The 18,191-nt window shown below is 46.3% G+C and overlaps 1 protein-coding gene across 7 annotated transcripts in view; it reads left to right on the top strand.

Annotated features, from left to right (window-relative positions):
• The window catches only part of LOC306803568 (C-type lectin domain family 4 member E-like), a 138,274-nt gene that overhangs the window by 19,588 nt on the left and 100,495 nt on the right, over nucleotides 1-18,191 (top strand). For 5 of the 7 annotated variants that reach the window (XM_079309135.1, XM_079309133.1, XM_079309137.1 and 2 more), the window contains exon 1: nucleotides 16,211-17,734. In XM_079309135.1, the coding sequence (XP_079165261.1) occupies nucleotides 17,395-17,734 (340 nt within the window). In that variant the 5' untranslated portion in view covers nucleotides 16,211-17,394. Of the gene's footprint in view, nucleotides 1-16,210; nucleotides 17,735-18,191 lie in introns of those variants that run through there. The other 2 variants (XM_079309140.1, XM_079309134.1) reach the window with 2 other exon arrangements.

Below are 18,191 nucleotides of genomic sequence, written 5' to 3'. Positions count from 1 at the left end.
ATTTCTCTCTTTGCCTCAGCCTCCTCTCATTTCCTGCTGCCTCTGCCAAAGCCCAGTGCTCTGGCTGAGAGCATAACAGCACAATTTCCTTCTGTTCCCCTAAGTCACACATCTAGATCCAGAGTGAATGTGCCTCCCCTGGAGAGACACTGCAGGACAGGTGTTCTGTTTTAGGGAGTTTTATAGGGGTCAAGCTTGTCCCTGCAAAGCAGCATTTTAACCACTTCCATCAGAGTTTATTTTCATGGTGACTTCCTTCTCCACTGTGCATTCACATGCATCTGCCTTCCAAGGATTTAATCTTCTCTGGTTTTGAGATAATTTCTCTAGCTTTCAGATCACTGTCATCCCAGCTTGTCTCCTGGAATCTTGGCTTGTTCCTTGTCAAGTTTTCATGGCAGTTTCTGCTCTTTGACTTGTTAATTTTTCCTCCACATTTGGCTCTGTGTTTGCATTAGCAGAATGAAATAGTCCATGCTCTGCCTCCTTCAGAACACAGCCTGAAAAACAGGATAGGGAGCAAAGGAAACACAGGAAACACAGAGTTCTTCTACCTTGATGACCTGACAGTGTCCTCTCATTTCACAGAATGTCTCTCCATCTTCCTTGAGAGTTCATCCTGAACAGAAGCCCTGGGTTGAGCCTCTGTTCCTAAAACATGCAGGAGATGAGCCCTCATGGAGCCAGTTTCTGCCTGGCCTACCAGGCTGTCATTTGAAGAATGGGGAGCAGTGACAACCCATCCTCCTGGCCCTGCAAGTGAGGGATTCCCCATCCTGACCTAGAAACCAGACTCTGCAGTGCACAGCTTCTCCGAACACCAGCCTGGGCTGCTGGCCTTGGCCCTGGCTGCAAGGAACTGCCTTGTCTGGGGTCTTTAGGACCATTCCCACACCTTGCTGGCTTTTGCCATGCAGGAATTCCCTTTATGCCTCCCCTCTGCAATAACTCTTAGTACACAAGCAGGACAAGGAGTAGATTTCCTGTCTTCCCTCCTCCAGCCAAGAGCCATGCCAGCACAGGAGGGTCAGGCCTGCTGTGGTGAAGCCAGCTGAAGGTGCTCAGCCCCTGAAGGACAGAGCTGACCAGCAGGTCCCTCTGCTGGGTGTCCACTCCTGGGGTCAGCCTGCAGTCAGCAGCAGCCCCTGCCAGGTCTGCACATTTTTGTAGTCCGATACCAGAGGTATAAGGCAGGTCTTACCTGTCCCTCCTGTCCCTATCCTATTGGCAGACAGCCAGAAATCCCCTCCCTCACCCTTTCCTAGAAAAGGCAAGACCTGAGATATTCTCTCTCTTTTGCTCTGCCACCACCATGTAATTAAGAAAGGCAAGGAGCCACTCTTTTGAATCCTCGTGCTTGTCTCAATTCTAAACCTAGCTCCTTCTTATGGATACATAGGAAGAAGTTACAGTTTGTAGCAGGACACGGTCTCCTCACCTTGGCTGTAGGAAGAAGGCAGGATTCTACTGATGCCTGTGAGAGCAGAGCAGGAGATGAACAAGGATGATTCCTCCTGGGAGTTTGGGATGGATGAGGATCTGGAAGAGTCTGTCTCCATGTCCCTCTGAGCCTTGAAACCCATGTCCAGGAGCTCATCGTGCCCTGACAGGATTTGAAACATCCTGAATGCCAACATGTCAGAATCACTGAAGACAAAGTGGACTTCAGCCTCTACATCCCAACAGTACAGCCTCGTTGGTGAGAGTGAGAGTCAGCATAAGCCATTTCATCCTTGGGTGTTCCACAAACTGTCTCACTCTCCTCCATGAAGAGGAACCTCCAGTGTCATCCTGGATTGTTTCTACCAGAAACAATGTTTAGAAACTGCAGCAGAATTTGCAGAGCTTGACAGGAGCCTCTGTGAGCTGTCCTCACACACTGCTAGGGCTCAGGGCTGTGGGGCTGGTTTTCAGACTGTGAGAGGGCAAAGCAACCAGGCACAGTGAGTACAACTTCCTCTGGCATGAATTCTCTCTTCCTGTATTGTCCCTGCTGCCAGCACTTCTGTGCTATCTGCTTTGATAGTATTTCTTCCAGGCTGTTTGCTCGTATGTCATTTTTGCAGGTAAGTGTTTCCCTCCAAATCATTTGGAATTCAAGAAAACTGGGAAGTAGGACTGCTCAGGTGATTCAGGTTGATGGAGAAACTGCCATCAACCAGTGAGAAAGAGGGAACATTGTCCCCCAAGTTCATTTCTGAACACAAGCACACTTGCTCTTCTCTGTACTTGGATCTCTCTCCAGTCTTACCCATCCCACTCCATGTAGGTTTGATGACCTGGACAGCTGCAAGTGATAAAGTAGGAGTGTGAATGCAAACAGCTTTGTGAATTGAATAACTGCAACTATTAGAGTGGGCATTTGCCCCAAACCACTGCTGTTGAATAAGAACACAACCAGCAGTCTGTCACAGTATAAGCTGGCTTGTACTGGAGAACTGTTTTAATCATATATGGGCAAAGTAGCCTGGTGGGATAGACAGTCCCCCAGGGAACACGGATAGGACAATAATCAGAACCAGACAGGGATTTGACCCAATGGGTTCCTGCTTGCCTGCAGTGACTATTGGTCAGAGAGCTGGGAAGCCTAAACTTTGTACCTATCACAAGTGCTTGCCGAGGAACATTAAGAAGGGTATTTAAGGTGCAGTTGAGAACAATAAAGGGCTTTTTGTCACATGGGTTACAGAGTGCCATGTCTGTATCTGTTCACATCACATGTTGACTGCCAACATTATCTGACAAAGCCATACCTGCGAAAGCAGGGGGAGACAGAAATCCATTCAAAAAAGGAGAGGGGGAAAATTCTAGCCCATGATCTAGGGAGAATTGGCCAGAAATAGAGATGGGAAACGACTGGCCAAGAGCCAGGATCGTCCAAGAGATGAGAGAAAACTTCAATCATGAGCCAGGAAAAACATGGGAGGAACCTTCTCCTCAGACAGAAACTCAGTAATTCAGATATGGGTGCAATTTGTGGAAGAGGGGGAGGTAGATTATGAAGTGAAATCCCTTTCATATTTGGTATTATGGACAAAAAGAAAAGGGCTGGAACCAAACGGAGAAATTGCGTTAGATATGGACTACTGGAATAAAATTGGAGAGGAAATCATAGATGTAGCCTTAAAAGCAATTCCGAGGCAGTTAAGGTGGTAAAACCTTGGAAGATTATTTTAAAATTGATAAAACAGATGAAATCCAAAGTGCAGAGGAACAAGGAGGGTGGTAGCAAAATGCAGACAAAGGTAAGCATGGAGAAACACAGCAAATCCCTAATGGCGGCAGCATGGAGAAAAAAATACCTTCTCAATGCAAGACGACTCCAGAGGGCTGCAAAACATTGGAGACAATCCTGGCGACTGGTAAACAGCCTGCTGCCATTGGAGCAACTCCACAAACCAGCAAACCCTCAGCAGCTGGAAATAAAGAGCCAGCAGAGTGCCCCACACCATCCCATAGAGAAAAGGGGCGTGAGGAAAGAGAATAAAGAAAGGCCCAAAGCTTGTGGCGATCACATGGTGAGAGAAGGGAAAGCGTGGGAAAACCCCAAGATGGCGCCAACCTCGTGGCCACTGGTGGGAAAAAAGAAACCCAGTGTCTCTCCTGAGGCTTGGGTCCACCCCTGGTCCAGCCCTGGTGGGGCACAGCTTCATCCCCAGCCAGCCCTGGGGGGGCGTGCTGCCTACTCCGCCCACACCCTGATGGCAAGTACCCCTCCTTCAACCCCACTTGGTGGGTGGTACCCTCGATTGCAATCCAGCCTCAGAGGGGTGGGGGTCTCAACCGCAGTCCAGCCTTTTGAGGACTTGCCCTCACCCCAGCAAGTAGGCCTGCCTCCACCTTGAGATACCATGGAAACCCCTGCCAACAACTGCCCAGGGAGGGTGTGCCATGATGACATCATACTAGGAGTGACAGACGACAAACCCTGCAGTGCATCAGAATCAAGCTCTATCAACAGCAACGCTCCGAAAACCATCCCTGCTCTGAGCATCAGCCCCAATCCAGCTGTGATCTCCAAAAAAGTCTTTGACTACACCTCCAAACCTTTCTACACTTCCAACTGAAAACTTCTAATTTGTAAGTGTAGAGGGAGATTTTCAAGTCCCTAATTTAATTAATACACAGCGTACGTGGGAATAGAAAGAAATAAACACCTACGCACTAACCTTCCACTAAGGTATTGTAGGGGAGAAACGCATAGAAATAAAAGAGGAATGTGTGCAACCATGTAGCATTTTCAAACAGCCCCAATCACATGAAAAGCCACCATCCTGAGTCAGGAGTGGGACTCAAATATCTATACTAGCATCAGAATCAGAAATTAGAGTGTGGGAAAAAAATCCTTGCAGAATGCTCACCAAGCGAAAAACAGCAGGAAAAGAATTACCAAAGTAAAGCTTCATAAAGACAGCAACAAACAAGCCAACTTGAAAAGATATCACCAGACACATAGAAAAGCTAGAACACAGCAACAGAGAAGACACCATCTTCTCAACAAATGGAACAGCATGCTACTTGACTCATGTCTTAAGACAGTGAAAATAAAATTTAAGAAACAACACCAACCAAGGTGATGTAATCAACGTTCACCTTCAGCAGAGCTCAAGAGTTGTTTCACCCACCTCCAATTTAACTTTGCCAAATTCTGTATATTTTGCAAACTTTACTAAGTTAACTTGACTAAGTTAATATTTGCCTTGTTAATAATTTTTTTTGCGGTTGCAGTGAAGATACTGTGATACAGTATAAGCATTTTGTTCATTAAAACTCCTAGTAAGGAACAATGAATTACAGCAGGGGGTGAGACAGGTGTAGACTTTGACCACATAGTTTCAAATCACTGAGCATAGTATGCATAACTTCTGCTGACACCAGCAGTTGCTTAACTGGTTTTTAAGAATTCTTCCCTAGGCTAGGAGGAACCAGCAAGAAAGAATTGGGCACCTCCCCCTGCTGCGACCACCAGGAGACAGACTATGACGCCCCCAGCAACGGGCTACACAGACGCAGAGTACTCCAAGAAAGGACACTTCAGCTGAAATAGAGCTGCATAAAAAGACCATGGGTGGGAGAGGGAAGTGTGCGCCGTAGATGGAGCAAAGACTCCCAGCCGCCCAGTACTGTTTGCTTACTGTCGCTTGCTCTAATAAGTTTTAATTGATTAGGATTGACAGAAAATACAGATTGGTACATGATTTAAGAGAAATAAACAAAAGAACTGTGGAAAGATTCTCAGTGGTTGCAAACCTGCATACCCTATTAAGCCAGCTAGGACCAAAAGATAAATGGTACAGCATGATAGACTTGAAGGATGCATTCTAGTCCTGTCCCCTTAAAGAAACCTGCCAGGATTACTTTGCATTTGAATGGGAGGACCCGGATACACACAGAAAACAACAGCTAAGGTGGACAGTCATTCCGCAAGGATTCACCGAGTCCCCGAATTTGTTTGGACAAGCACTAGAGCAAATCTTGTGAAACTATGATCTAGGGGAAGGGGTGAGATTAGTACAATATGTAGACGATTTATTACTTGCAGGGAAGGAAGAGGAAGCGGTCAGGCAAGAAAGCATAAAACTGCTGAATTTTTTGAGCTTACCGGGATTAAAGGTTTCTAAGTCCAAAGTACAATTTGTAGAAGAGGAGGTAAAGTATTTAGGGCACAAATTAAGTAAGGGCACAAAGAAACTGGACCCTGAGAAAGTGCAGGGTATCCTTTCAATTCCAGCCCCGAAAACTAAGAGACAGGTCCGACAATTGCTGGGACTGATTGGCTATTGTAGACAATGGATTGAAAATTTTAGTGGCAAGGTCAAATTTCTATATCAGAAACTAACTAAAGAAGGGTTAGTTAAGTGGTCTCCTGAAGATGGGGAGCAATTAAAGAACCGTAAGGCAGAAGTGGAAAACCCCCTGATACTGAGTTTGCCTTTTTCCTGTTTGTCAATACCAGTGAGGGGACAGCCTTTGGAGTACTGGCTCAGGAGCGGGCTGGGAGCAAGAAGCCTGTAGCGTACCTATCCAAACTTCTAGACCCTTTTAGTCACGGATGGCCAACATGTTTACAAGCCATAGTAGCTGCTGCATTACTGGTCAAAGAAGCAGTGAAAATTACTTTTGGAGATGAGCTTAAGGTTCTGTCCCCGCATAACATTAGAGGGGTACTTCAGCAGAAGGCGGAAAAATGGATCACGGATGCCAGGTTCCTACAGTATGAGGGGACTTTGGTATCAACCCCTAAGTTAACGCTAGAAACAACTGCCTTGCAAAATCCTGCCCAATTTTTATATGATGAGCCTAGCAAAGGATTGACCCATGATTGTCTTAAAAATATTGAGAAGCAAATGAAAATCCAGCCAGACTTGGAAGAGGAGGAGTTAGAAGAGAGGGAAAAATTATTTGTTGATGGCTCGTCCCAAGTAATAGCAGGGAAAAGAAATCAGGATATGCCATTATAAATGGAAGAACTTTTGAAGTCATAGAAGAAGTCAGGTCCCCTTAGTCACAGCTGATTGGCTCAGGCGTGTGAATTATATGCAGTATTAAGGGCCCTAAAACTACTACAGGACAAGGAAGGAACTATATACACTGATTCAATGTATGCCTATGGGGTGGTACATTCATTTGGGAAAATTTGGGAGGAAAGGGGTCTGATAAACTCACAAGGAAAGGGGTTAATTCATGATGAATTAATAGTTCAACTACTATGGGCTATAAGGGGGCCAAAAAAACTAGCCATAGTACACGTCAAAGGGCACCAAACAGGATTAAGTGTTATGGTAAGAGGGAATAATCTGGCAGACCAGGAAGCTCGGCGAGCAGCCCTGCTGCCCCTAAGGATCAAAAAACAGACCAGAGAGGAGTGTCCAATCTGTGGCAAAGATTTAGAGGAATAGCCATGCTATGCCTGCTGGGAAGATTTTGGGATGGACAGAATATGTTGTGCCTGTGACAATTCACAAAAAAGGCACTGCCTTATACACAGCCCCAAATGCATTCTTAGCTTCACAACTCAAGAGAAAGCCAAACTAACACAAATGGGGGTATCAGAAATAGCTGAAGGAAAATGGGAACTACCGGATGGTAGTAGATCCCAAACTACTGGCCTTCAAAATACTACAGGCAATACATGAAAAAACCCACTGAGGAACGCAGGCATTAGTGAATCAATTTGCTCTCAAATATATGTGCATTGGAATTTATAATGTGCAAAACAAATTACTCAAGGATGTTTCACCTGTCAGAAGGTTAATATGTAACAACTGAGAGAAAGAATAATGAGAGGAAGAGAACTAGCACACTGACCCTTCTCCCATATACAAGTACATTTCACTGAATTGCCAAAGATAGGGAGACGTAAGTACTTACTGGCAATAGTGGTCCATCTGACCCATCACGTGGAGGCATTCACTACTGCCCGAGCCACCCACCAAACAGTAGTAAAATTGCTCCTAGAAGAAATTATCCCCCATTACGGGATAATAGAGGCGGCAGATTCAGATATAGGTCCACATTTCGCGTCCAAGGTGGTGGGGGATGTCTCTTCAGCATTAGGAACTCGGTGGCAGTATCATAGTCCCTGGCACCTATAGAGCTCAGTGAAGGTTGAGAGGATGAATGAAGAAATAAAAAGGCAATTAACTAAATTGATGTTAAAAACCAAGATGGCATGAATAAAATGTCGTCCTTTGCTAAACATAAGGACCCAGCCACAAACTGATGTAGGGATCTCCAGTTTTGAGTTGCTCTATGGAATGTCCTATGACATGAAAGCCCCAGCGGATCACCCGAGTTTAGAAAATCTAAAGATAAATTGGTATATAACACATTTGATGGCTAGGAGAGAGAAATTGTGCAAGAAGGGACTTCTAGTGCAGCGGCCACCTTTAGATATGGCCATCCACCAAATTAAACCTGGGGTAAGGCATTAATCAAAGCCTAGAAAGAAATGTCCTTAACACCTCGTTGGGAAAGACCCTATGTTGTTTTGCTTACTACAGAAACAACTGCAAGAACTGCTGAAAAATGATGAACTCATGCTAATCGAGTAAAAGGACCCATTTTGGTAGATGCTGAAAAGCCCTGGAAGATAGCCAGCCCACCTGGGGATCTGAGAATCACCTTTAAAAAATAAGAATTTGAAGCCAAACTCTGAACTGTTACTAATGAACTCTGTGCAATTAATTCAAGAGACCCGAGTTAGTGAATTGGCTAGATACACCACTGTTGTTGATTTCAGAGCATACTGTGGGATATGGGGTTGCAATTGCTATCTTTTGGTATGTTTTATCTGTAAAGTGTGCCAGGAATGGTGGTGGACCCACTGTCAAAGGGGCAAACCCCCAAGGGGAGTTTGTAAAGGCTGTTATTGAATAGAAAGGAAGCTCACATGAGCTACCCTGAAGGTGGGAAAAATTACTGGGAAAATAGTAGAACAGACTCAAGAGGGGTAGGAAATATTTGTGAAAGGAGTGAACCCTGAGAACTATTGTTATCACTTTAATGAACCAGCACCATTTATAGCACAGATCATCAAAGGGTGTTGCGAAAAGGCCTTGACTGGGGCCCAGTGGGTGAAGTGTGATTCTCAAGTAAAGGATAAAAATTGGGAATCATATAAGAGCAGAAAGGGGTGAAGCTACAGACCTCCTGAAGCCTATATTTGCTGCCGGGAAGATGGAACACCCTGTGGCTGGCTACAACCCAGGCGGCAGGCGAGGCAGAAAGATAAGAGAGGTGGACGTGGGAACCCACCGAGTGGGAAAATGCAAAAATCCTTAAAAAAATGCCTCTGGAATATTAATTTCCTAAGAACCCAAAAAACGGACACCACATTGGGACCAAAGGGCAAACAGCTGGGGGAGACAAAGAGATTAGGAAACAGTGCTTTAATGACCAGGCTGGGACCCTACCCTTTCTGGCAAACTATATTGGTGATTTTGGGAATGATTTTTGAATTGTCACAAGGAGAACACAGCCATCAACCCTTCAGGTGGTCTCTAATCAGGGTGGGAAGATCAACAACTAGTTCGGTCTAGAGAGGGGTCAGGGGGACCCTAGCTTCACAGTGCACTTGAGCTCACTTGTAGTCATAGATAGAAGACAAGCCCAACTAAAAGTGTTTTATATGTACCCAAGCTTGAATCCAGGAAGAAGTTACTGTAATTCACCCAGAGAATATTATTGTACTTACTGGGGCTGTGAGACGGTTCCCTCTGACTGGGAACTTGGGGCGAGCAAAGATAAATACCTTCAAGTGGGATGGGGTCCCTCAGTCTGCCAAAAACCTAAGCATTCATATAGTGGGGGAGTACTTGGAAGTAGTAATTGTTATTTCATTTATTTAAACACAACAAACCCACAAGACTCTGGGTGGGTGATTGGGAGGACTTAGGGAGTGCGGTATTGGGAACCAGGCACAAATAGAGGAGGACTCATACTCGTTAAGAAGGAACCCTTGTCCCATGACTATCATGCCATAGGCCCAAACCTGATAATTAGTGATGACAATTCACCTAAAGTAAATGACACCTTCACTAAAGGTAATGCTGCCCTGGCGTCGGACAACGAGACCATAATACTCCCCTCTGTAGACCTACAGCAAAACACTCTTTGGAGCCTTATGTATGCCGCTTATCAAGTTCTTAATGCCACTAAGCCTGACCTTACTGAACATTGTTGGCTTTGTTTTGATATTAAACCTCCCTTTTATGAAGCAATAGGAGTCACTGAAAAGGCTAGGCGGGCAAATGGAAATAACCCCCTTCAGTGTGATTGGAAAGGTACTCAAGCTCAAGGGATAACTTTAGCAGCAGTAACTGGAAAGGGGAGGTGCATTGGGAATGTCCCGAAAAGACAAAAAACATCTGTGTGGGGTAATAACAAAAGCAAAGCAACCGAGAACCTCCGTCACCTGGTTAATCCTGGCCAGAAATACTAGATGGCTATGTTCAAAGGAAGGAATAACTCCTTGTATTTCTCTCAACTTACTCAATGAAATGTCAAATTTTTGTGTTCAGGTATTGATAGTACCTAAAATTATATATCACCCAGAAGAATATGCATACAATCTCCAAGACCCTACGGGACATCATTTGACAAAAAGGGAATCGTGGCCACTTTAATGCTAATTGGAGGAGCAGGGGTAGGAACTGGAGTAGCATCACTAGTGAAACAAAATCAAGAATTCAATTCCTTAAGGGTAGCTGTAGATGCAGACTTAGCCCACATTGAGCGATCCATAACCGCTCTAGAGCAAGGTGTTCGGTCACTATCGGAGGTAGTGTTAGAAAACCGAAGGGGTATAGATCTAATTATTTTACAACAAGGGGGCTTGTGTGTTGCCTTAAGAGAAGAGTGTTGTGTGTATGATAATAAAATAGACATTGTAAGGGATTCAATGGCCAAGCTAAGAGAGGGGTTGGAGCGAAGGAAGAAAGAAAGGGAAGCCCACCAAAGCTGGTATGAGACTAGGTTTAATAATTCTCCTTGACTCACTACCCTATTGTCAACCATAGCAGGACCAATCATTCTCCTGGTATTAGGATTAACTTTTGGCCCCTGCATATTTAATAAAATCATAACAATTGTAAAAAGATGACTAGATGCAGCACACCTAATGCTCATTCGAGCTAAATATGAGCAAATACCTAGTGATGCAGAGGTAATTGAAACCCTTGCCCTGAGTCATAGAGAACTGAAATGTTTTAATGAACAAAATGGTGAAAGAGAAAAGGAGGGATTATGATACAGTATAAGCACTTTGTTCATTAAAAGTCCTAGTAAAGAATAATGAGTTTCAGCAGGAGGTGAGACAGCTGTAGACTTTGACCACATAGTTTCAAATCACTGACCATGGTATGCATAACTTACGCTGAAACCAGTGGCTTAACAGGTTTTTAAGGATTTTCACCTAGGCTAGGAGGAATAAGCAAGAAAAGAACCCGGCGCCTTCCCCCGCTGCGCTGTGACAACCAGAAGAGAGACTACAGACTACAACCGCCCCCAGCAACAGGCCTTGCAGATCCAGAGTACTCCAAGGAAAGATAAGACAGCTGAATTAGAACTGTATAAAAAGACCATGGTGGGAGAGGGAAATGGCACGCCGTTTTGTGGAGCAGTGCTTCCTGGCCGCCCAGTGCTGTTTTGCTTACTGCCGCTTGCTGAATAAACTCTTAATTGATTAGGACTGACTTGATTCTGTTTCACATTAACAGTCTATAGCAGAAACTTTCCAGAAAAAATTAAAAACCCAAGAATTCCTGACGTAATCGACCCACCAAATGAATTGGATAAAGCTACAGTAATTTTGGTGAGGGTTCCCATATTCAAAAAAGGGCTTGCAAATGGGAGAGAGATACCTGTGATCACACAGAGACCAAGCCAGATTAAGCTGGACAACATGGTGCAATTTAGCATATGAAATCTTAGGTAACTCAAGAGCTGTTATTCCTTTTTTCACCCTCCTCTCAATGCCCCCTGCCTCACATTGGGCACCAAAATATGTCCTGGTTTGAAGGACAGGTGCCTGCCAATAAAGGCAGAAGCTCCTCCGTTACATAGAGAATGTAAACCCTATCCCTCCTGATTATTATAATCATAAACTCTCAGGCAGAGGTAAGGGGTAGGAATAACTGCTCTTTACTAATATATCTAACCGGACAAACAGAAACAACAGCAGCTATGAAAATTAACAACCGAACAAACAACTCAGTTCCAGTCCTTTTCCAGCTGCAGACAGACTCTCACTGCACTCAGTCCCGGTGGTGAAAGGCGTGGCAGGGCCCACACTGCTGTGGAAGTGGCAGAAGGGAGGGGGGAAGGCAGCAGAGGCAGCTGTGTCCCATGTAGGAGAAAGGGTGGAGGAAGGGCTCTCTGCTCACTGTTTGGGTTTTTGGTGGTCAACAGTGTCCTCAGAGGTAGGAGGCAGAATACAGAGCAGATGCAGGGCAATGACCAGCAGCAGAGAACCTTGGTCCCCAGCGTTCGGAGAGCGTGGGCTCGATACTGGCAGTCCTGAATTCCCTCAGACCCCAGTGGCAAGTGAAAAGCCCTGGAAGACAGCCCGCCACCTACACCTTTGTCTTGAGCCATGAAAGAGCCTGGGTGTAACATGGCAGGCTTCCTTAGCATAATAATGGGAAAAATTCTTCAAACTGGGACAGTAAGGGAACAAATCCCAACCCCCAGCATATGGGCAGCTGGTTCCAGTGCCTCACCAACTCACATTAATGTACTCCTTTCTAATCAAAACCTGCCCTCTGCCAGTTTAAAGCCATTCCCCCTTGTCCTATCACATCATTCTTGTGCAAGAAGTCCTTCTCAACAAGGCTATTTCCACTGCTATAATATTGACGCTTGTAGGGATTTGACTTATTTCCGCAGGATTCAGTTAATTACACAAGCAGATGTGAGTAAGTGTCACAGGCAGCAGTGAGAAAGAAGTTGTCAGTAGAGACTGGTGGTGGTATCAGGGAACTGGAGAAGTGCAGTGCTGCAAATGTCCTCCCTTCCCTTTCCTGGTGTCCTGATCCTCTCCAGCTTCACAGTGCAGATGTGTATCTCATGCAGAACTAACTCCTTCTCTGGTGCCACTTGTATTAATGTCCCTTAATGCCTCCTGTGTTGGGAACATGACTATTGTGGTCTTCCCAGGCTTTTTGGGCCTGAGATGCTTCTCCCCTCTTCCAGTACTTCTTTTCCCAGTTCTAAGCATCACCTTTCCTTCCAATTCCTACTTAAGCTATTTCTTTAGACAATTTTTCTCTCTTTGCATCACCCTCCTCCCATTCCCTACTGACTCTTCCTAAGCCCAGTGCTCTGGCTGTGAGCACAACAGCACAATTTCCTTCTGTCCCCCTAAGTCACACATCTAGATCCAGAATGAATGAGACTCCGCTGGAGAGCCACTGCTGGACTCACTGCTCCCTGGACCGCTGTTCTGTTTTAGGGAGTTTTATGGGGGTCAAGCTTGTCCCTGCAAAGCAGCATTTTAACCTCTTTCCTTCGAGTTTATTTTCATTGTGACTTTTTTCTCCACTGTGCACTCACATGCTTTAGCCTTCCAAGAATTTAATCTTCTCTGGTTTTGAGATAATTTCTCTAGCTTTCAGATCTCTGTCATCCCAGCTTGTCTCCTGCCCTATTGACTTGTTCCTTGTCAAGTTTTCATGGCAGTTTCTGCTCTTTGACTTGTTAATTTTTCCTCCCCATTTGGCTCTGTCTTTGCATTAGTGGAATGAAGTAGTCCATGCTCTGTCTCCTTCAGAACACAGCCTGAAAAACAGGATAGGGAGCAAAAGAAACACAGGGAACACAGATGTGCTCCACCTTGATGACCTGGCAGTGTCCTCTGATTTCACAGAATGTCTCTCCATCTCCCTTGAGAGTTCATCCTGAACAGAAGCCCTGGGTTGAGCCTCTGTTCCAGAAACATGCAGATGAGCCCTCATGGAGACAGCTCCTGCCTAGCCTACCAGGCTGTCATTTGAAGAGTGGGGAGCAGTGACAACCCATTCTCCTGGCCCTGTAAGTGAGGGCTTCCCCATCCTGACCTAGAAACAAGGCTCTGTAGAGCACAGCTTCTCCCAACACCAGCCTGGGCTGCTAGCCTTGGCCTTGGGGTCTTTAGCACCATTCCCACGCCTTTCTGGCTTTTGCCATTCAGGAATCCCCTTCAGGCCTGCTCTCTGCAGTAACTCTTAGTACACAAGCAGGACAAGGAGCAGTTTTCTTTCCTCCAGCCAAGAGCCATGCCAGCACAGGGGGGTCAGGCCTGCTGTGGTGAAGCCAGCTGAAGGTGCTCAGCCCCTGAAGGACAGAGCTGACCAGCAGGTCTTTCTACTGGGTGTCCACTCCTGGGGTCAGCCTGCAGTCAGCAGCAGCCCCTGCTGGGTTTGCATATGGCCCCCTCACCTTTGCTGTAAGAGGAAGTCAGGATTCCACTGATTCCTTTGAGTACAGAAGAGGAGGACAACATGGGTGATTCATCCTGGGGGTTTGGGATGAATGAGGATCTGGAAGACTCTGTTTTCATGTCCCTCTGAGGCTTGAGACCCTGCATCCAGGAGCTCATCATGCTCTGCAAGGAATGACAATATCCTGAATCCCAAAGTGTCAGAATGTGAACCTCAGCCTCTACATCCCCAGCAGTTCAGCCTCATTGCAGAGTGAGAGCCAGCAAAGCCTATTTCATCCTAGGATCTTCCATAACCTGTCTCATGAAGCTCCATGAAAAGAGCTTTTTTGGACTTGACTGCTGAAAACAAGGCTGAGAAACTGCAGCAGAATTTGCAGCAGCCTCTGTGAACTGCCCACAGACACTGCTGGGGCTCAGGGCTGTGGGGCTGGTTTTCAGGCTGTGGCAGGGCAAAGCAACCAGGCACAGTGGGCGTGGGTACACTTTCCTCTGGCATTAATTCTCTCTTCCTGTATTTTCCCTGCTGCAAGCACTTCTCCTGTGCTTTCTGCCTTTCATTTTGATAGTATTTCTTCCAGGCCTCTTGACCTTACATCATTGTTGCAGGTAAGCCCTCCAAATCATTTTGAATTCAATAATAATGGGAAGCAGGAGTGCTCAGGGGATTCAGGTTAATGGAGAAACTGCCATCAACCAGTGAGAAAGAGAGAACATCTTCCATGAGTTTCATTTCTGAACACGAGCACATTTGCTGTTCTTTGTATTTGGAAACCTTTCTAGCTTTACCCATCTCACTTCATGTAGGTCAGATGACCTGGACAGCAGCAAGGGATAAAGTAGGAGTGTGAATGCAAACAGCTTTGTGAATTAAATAGCTGCAAGTATTTGAGGGGCATTGCCCCAAACCATTCCTGTTAAAGAAAAACATGGCGATCAGCTGAACAGTAACCAGGGCATTAGGGAAAGGCTTCTGAGGCACACAAGAAACAGTGTGAAAACCAAGTTTAGATAAAGCAAGAACATTGTCAGAGAGAGAGCAGAGAGAAGTGGGAAAGAAGGAAGTGGCCATGGAGCTCAGGGTGCTCTGCAGCTTGGCCACTTCTGTCTGTAAGAAGCACCCTGGCAGCTCAGTGCTCTGGCCGACCTTGCTCATGGCACTGAGGGGTGCAGCAGGCACAGACCCACAATTCTGCAGTGTGACAACATGACTCTGTGCTTTCACCTGTGCTTCCCAGGCTGCTGGAAGAGGTGTGGATGCTCACGAACCCTACATGTCCAGCGGGAAGTGTATGGGACCAGGGGAACCCCTGCTTCCCCAAAGGGGATGTGTTCTTGCAGCTTCACTTCCTGGGGGGGCTGGTGAGAGACTGGAGGTTGTACAAGGCATGTGAATTTGTTTTTATGTGGGAAGAGATATTGTGAACATTACTTACACAAAGATGTTTAGCCATGTAGGGTGAGTCCATGCCTGCAGCCTGTTGTGAACACAAGAACAGAATCAAAGGATGTCTTCTACAGAGAGCTCAGGCTTGTCCTCACTTGAAAGCAGTTCTGTGCCTTGATCTTCTGATGTTTCAGCTGAAATGCCTGTGCTAATGCTATGGGCAGTGTATCATATCAGCCTATTCAGATGACAATGCGATCCAGTGTGTTTGGATACTGCTGGGAAGCAGGGGAAAAGCAGCCTTGAAGCCTTGGGTTTCTCTTCCTGCTCAAAAGACTAGAAATTTTAACCATGATTAAACACCTTCTGGAGATTTGTACTACGTGATATTTTGCAGGAAACAAGTTTACAAAGAGGTGTTGCCTGCTTGGACCAATGAGCCTTTTCTATTCAGTTTTGCACGTACTACCCTATATGTACGTGTAGTGTTTCCTTAAATTAAGCTCACTTCTGCTTCTCCATTACTCATTATCATTTGTATTATCATTTCTGCAGCTCCTATAGCCAAAATGCAAAAATCCAGTTGGAATTCTTTATCCTTATGGGCATCTTTAGGGACACTATCAGGCAGGAGTTTCATTTGAGTTGCCTTGTGAAGTGCAAGAATCACCAAATAAAAAAGCTGTATATTTTTTATGCCAGACCAAGGAAAACTTCATGATCAGTCCTGCAGGGAGAATCTGGCACTGTGCAGTGATCCTTTCTGGCCTCTAGCCCCAAAGACACAGGGAATATGGAAGACCTCTACCCACAGCTCCATTCTGTCTTCCAGGGGAGCCCAATCAAAACCGTGTTGGCAAGTTCTCTGTTGAGCTCTGGATTTCTGGGCCCAGGCTAAGTTACAGATACACTTTCCTGTCATACTTGATTCCCTTTTGCAGGCTGTGTTCAGTGGGTTTACCCCTTTGCTAGCAAATGCCAAATATATGTATGTATTTTCACACACATGGACCCTCAGCAGGAAAGAGCAGGCAGCAGAGAGGGAAGGCCATGGATGAGCTGTGAAGTTGTCTGAGGCTGTGAAAAGGGAGATTGAGTGAGCTGCAGTGATGCTGTCCTTCATTTGTTTTCCTTTGCCTCAATGAGTTTGTGTTGCAGTGAATATTGTGTGAAATGTCCTGGCAAGGTGATGATGAACATTCAATTGGTCATGCTGTGGGATGCACTCAGGATATGGCTGATTCAGCACATCAGATTAGAGCCTGTGAAGGCCCCTCAGAAGTGTGGGAGGTGCCCTGTGCAGGAGGGAGGCTGTGCTTGTGGCCACACTGGTAATGGGGACTTTTGGAGAAGAGTGATCCTCTTGTAGAGATAATGAATGGCCAAGGGAGAGTCAGTCCTGGAACTGCAGGTAAGCCCCAAACCTTCCTTCCTTTCTGTCCTCCTGTCAAAGGTGGAACTTGGGGAAAGACAGGGCTGGGATGGGTCCTGGGAATGGGACAGTGGCCAGCCTCCTACCATGAGGAGGGACTCAGGACAAGAGCAAGGCAACAGATGTGGGAACTGGGCAGTGCCCAGGCTGGCAGGATGACCTTTTTCTTAAAGCCAGGAGGAATGGAAGTCCAGGCAGACCATGCCCTGCTATTCCCTTCAGTGGATTGTCTCCAAACAATGGGGCTGAAGGGTGCTATCCTTCTGTGGTTCCCCCTGGTAAAGCTTTCTCTATCACACTGAGCACAAGTCCCTGCTCCCATCTCTGGTGTCCCGCAGCACAACCCAGTCAGGGCTCTCCCAGGAGTTTCCAAGTGTCCTTTCTACCCTGTGGAAACAATCCCTTCTGTGTGTCTGGCTGTGCACACCCTGAGCTGGGCAGTCACTCCTTTGGGGGACTGGGCCATTGCAGAAAGGGGCTCATGGTACAGAGGCAAAGACCAGATAGTGAGAAAAAGAAGCTCTAAAGAGAGAGGAAGAGGAGGGAGATCCAGCAAGAGCATCCAGTGACAGACAGGAGTGATGGAAGGGAACAAGGAAGATGTGTTGAGGACATATAAGATTTGGACAGGACAGAGAGGTGTGAGGTTTGGGCAGAATGCAGGCAGGTCTTGTGATAAAGAGGGAGATAAAAAAGCAGCCTCAGAGCAACCCCTGTGTTACTGTACTCCGTGGATCTGAGGCACTGCTAGTGACAGGCAGCAGGACCTGCTTCCAGCACCTGTGGGGCTCCCCACTCCATGGAACAAGGGACCAGCAGGGTGTTGGGGTACAGAGCCACCTGGGTTATCTTGCTCCAGCTCTGGGCAGGGACATGCTCACTCTTGCTCTGTGTTTTTCAGCCCCAGCAGAAAAGAGAAGCTGCTCCTGGCTGAACATCTGGGTCTTCCTTATGATTGCTCTTCCAATCAAAGCTGCCTTTATGACCATCTGCCTTGGTGAGTTCCAGGGTATCTTAATTCTCTTGGGATGAAGGACTCAGGGGACTGCTTTGGTCAGGTGGAAAACCAGTATTCTAGTACCTCTGTCAGCAGGCAAATGGCCTTCCCCAAAGTACAGGTCAGAGATCCATGCTTATGCAGCCTCGACCTGTCTGAGAACATTGCTGTAGCTTTTAATGTATCATTTGAATATCCGGGCATAAGGCAGATCTCTTGGAGAAGCTGGCTGTGTAAGAACTGCCTGTGGTGGCAGCAAAGCTGTCAGAGCAGTTTGCTCTCAGTCTCTCAGTCTGCATGAGCTGAGATCTTGGACAACACTTGGTCTGATGGAAGGGTTTCCAGAGGGCCAGGAGTGAATGGTTTCCAGTCCTGCTTCCTCAGAAAGGCCGAGGCAGTCACAGTATCTCTGAGCAAACAGAGATTTGTTGGCCATCTGAGAAAGACACTGACCCTT

This window comes from Erithacus rubecula (assembly GCF_903797595.1).
Source record: "Erithacus rubecula genome assembly, chromosome: 1".
Lineage (NCBI taxonomy): Eukaryota > Metazoa > Chordata > Aves > Passeriformes > Muscicapidae > Erithacus > Erithacus rubecula.
The sequence above is the reverse complement of the archived record's forward strand: the minus strand, read 5'-3'. Positions and strand labels throughout refer to the sequence as shown.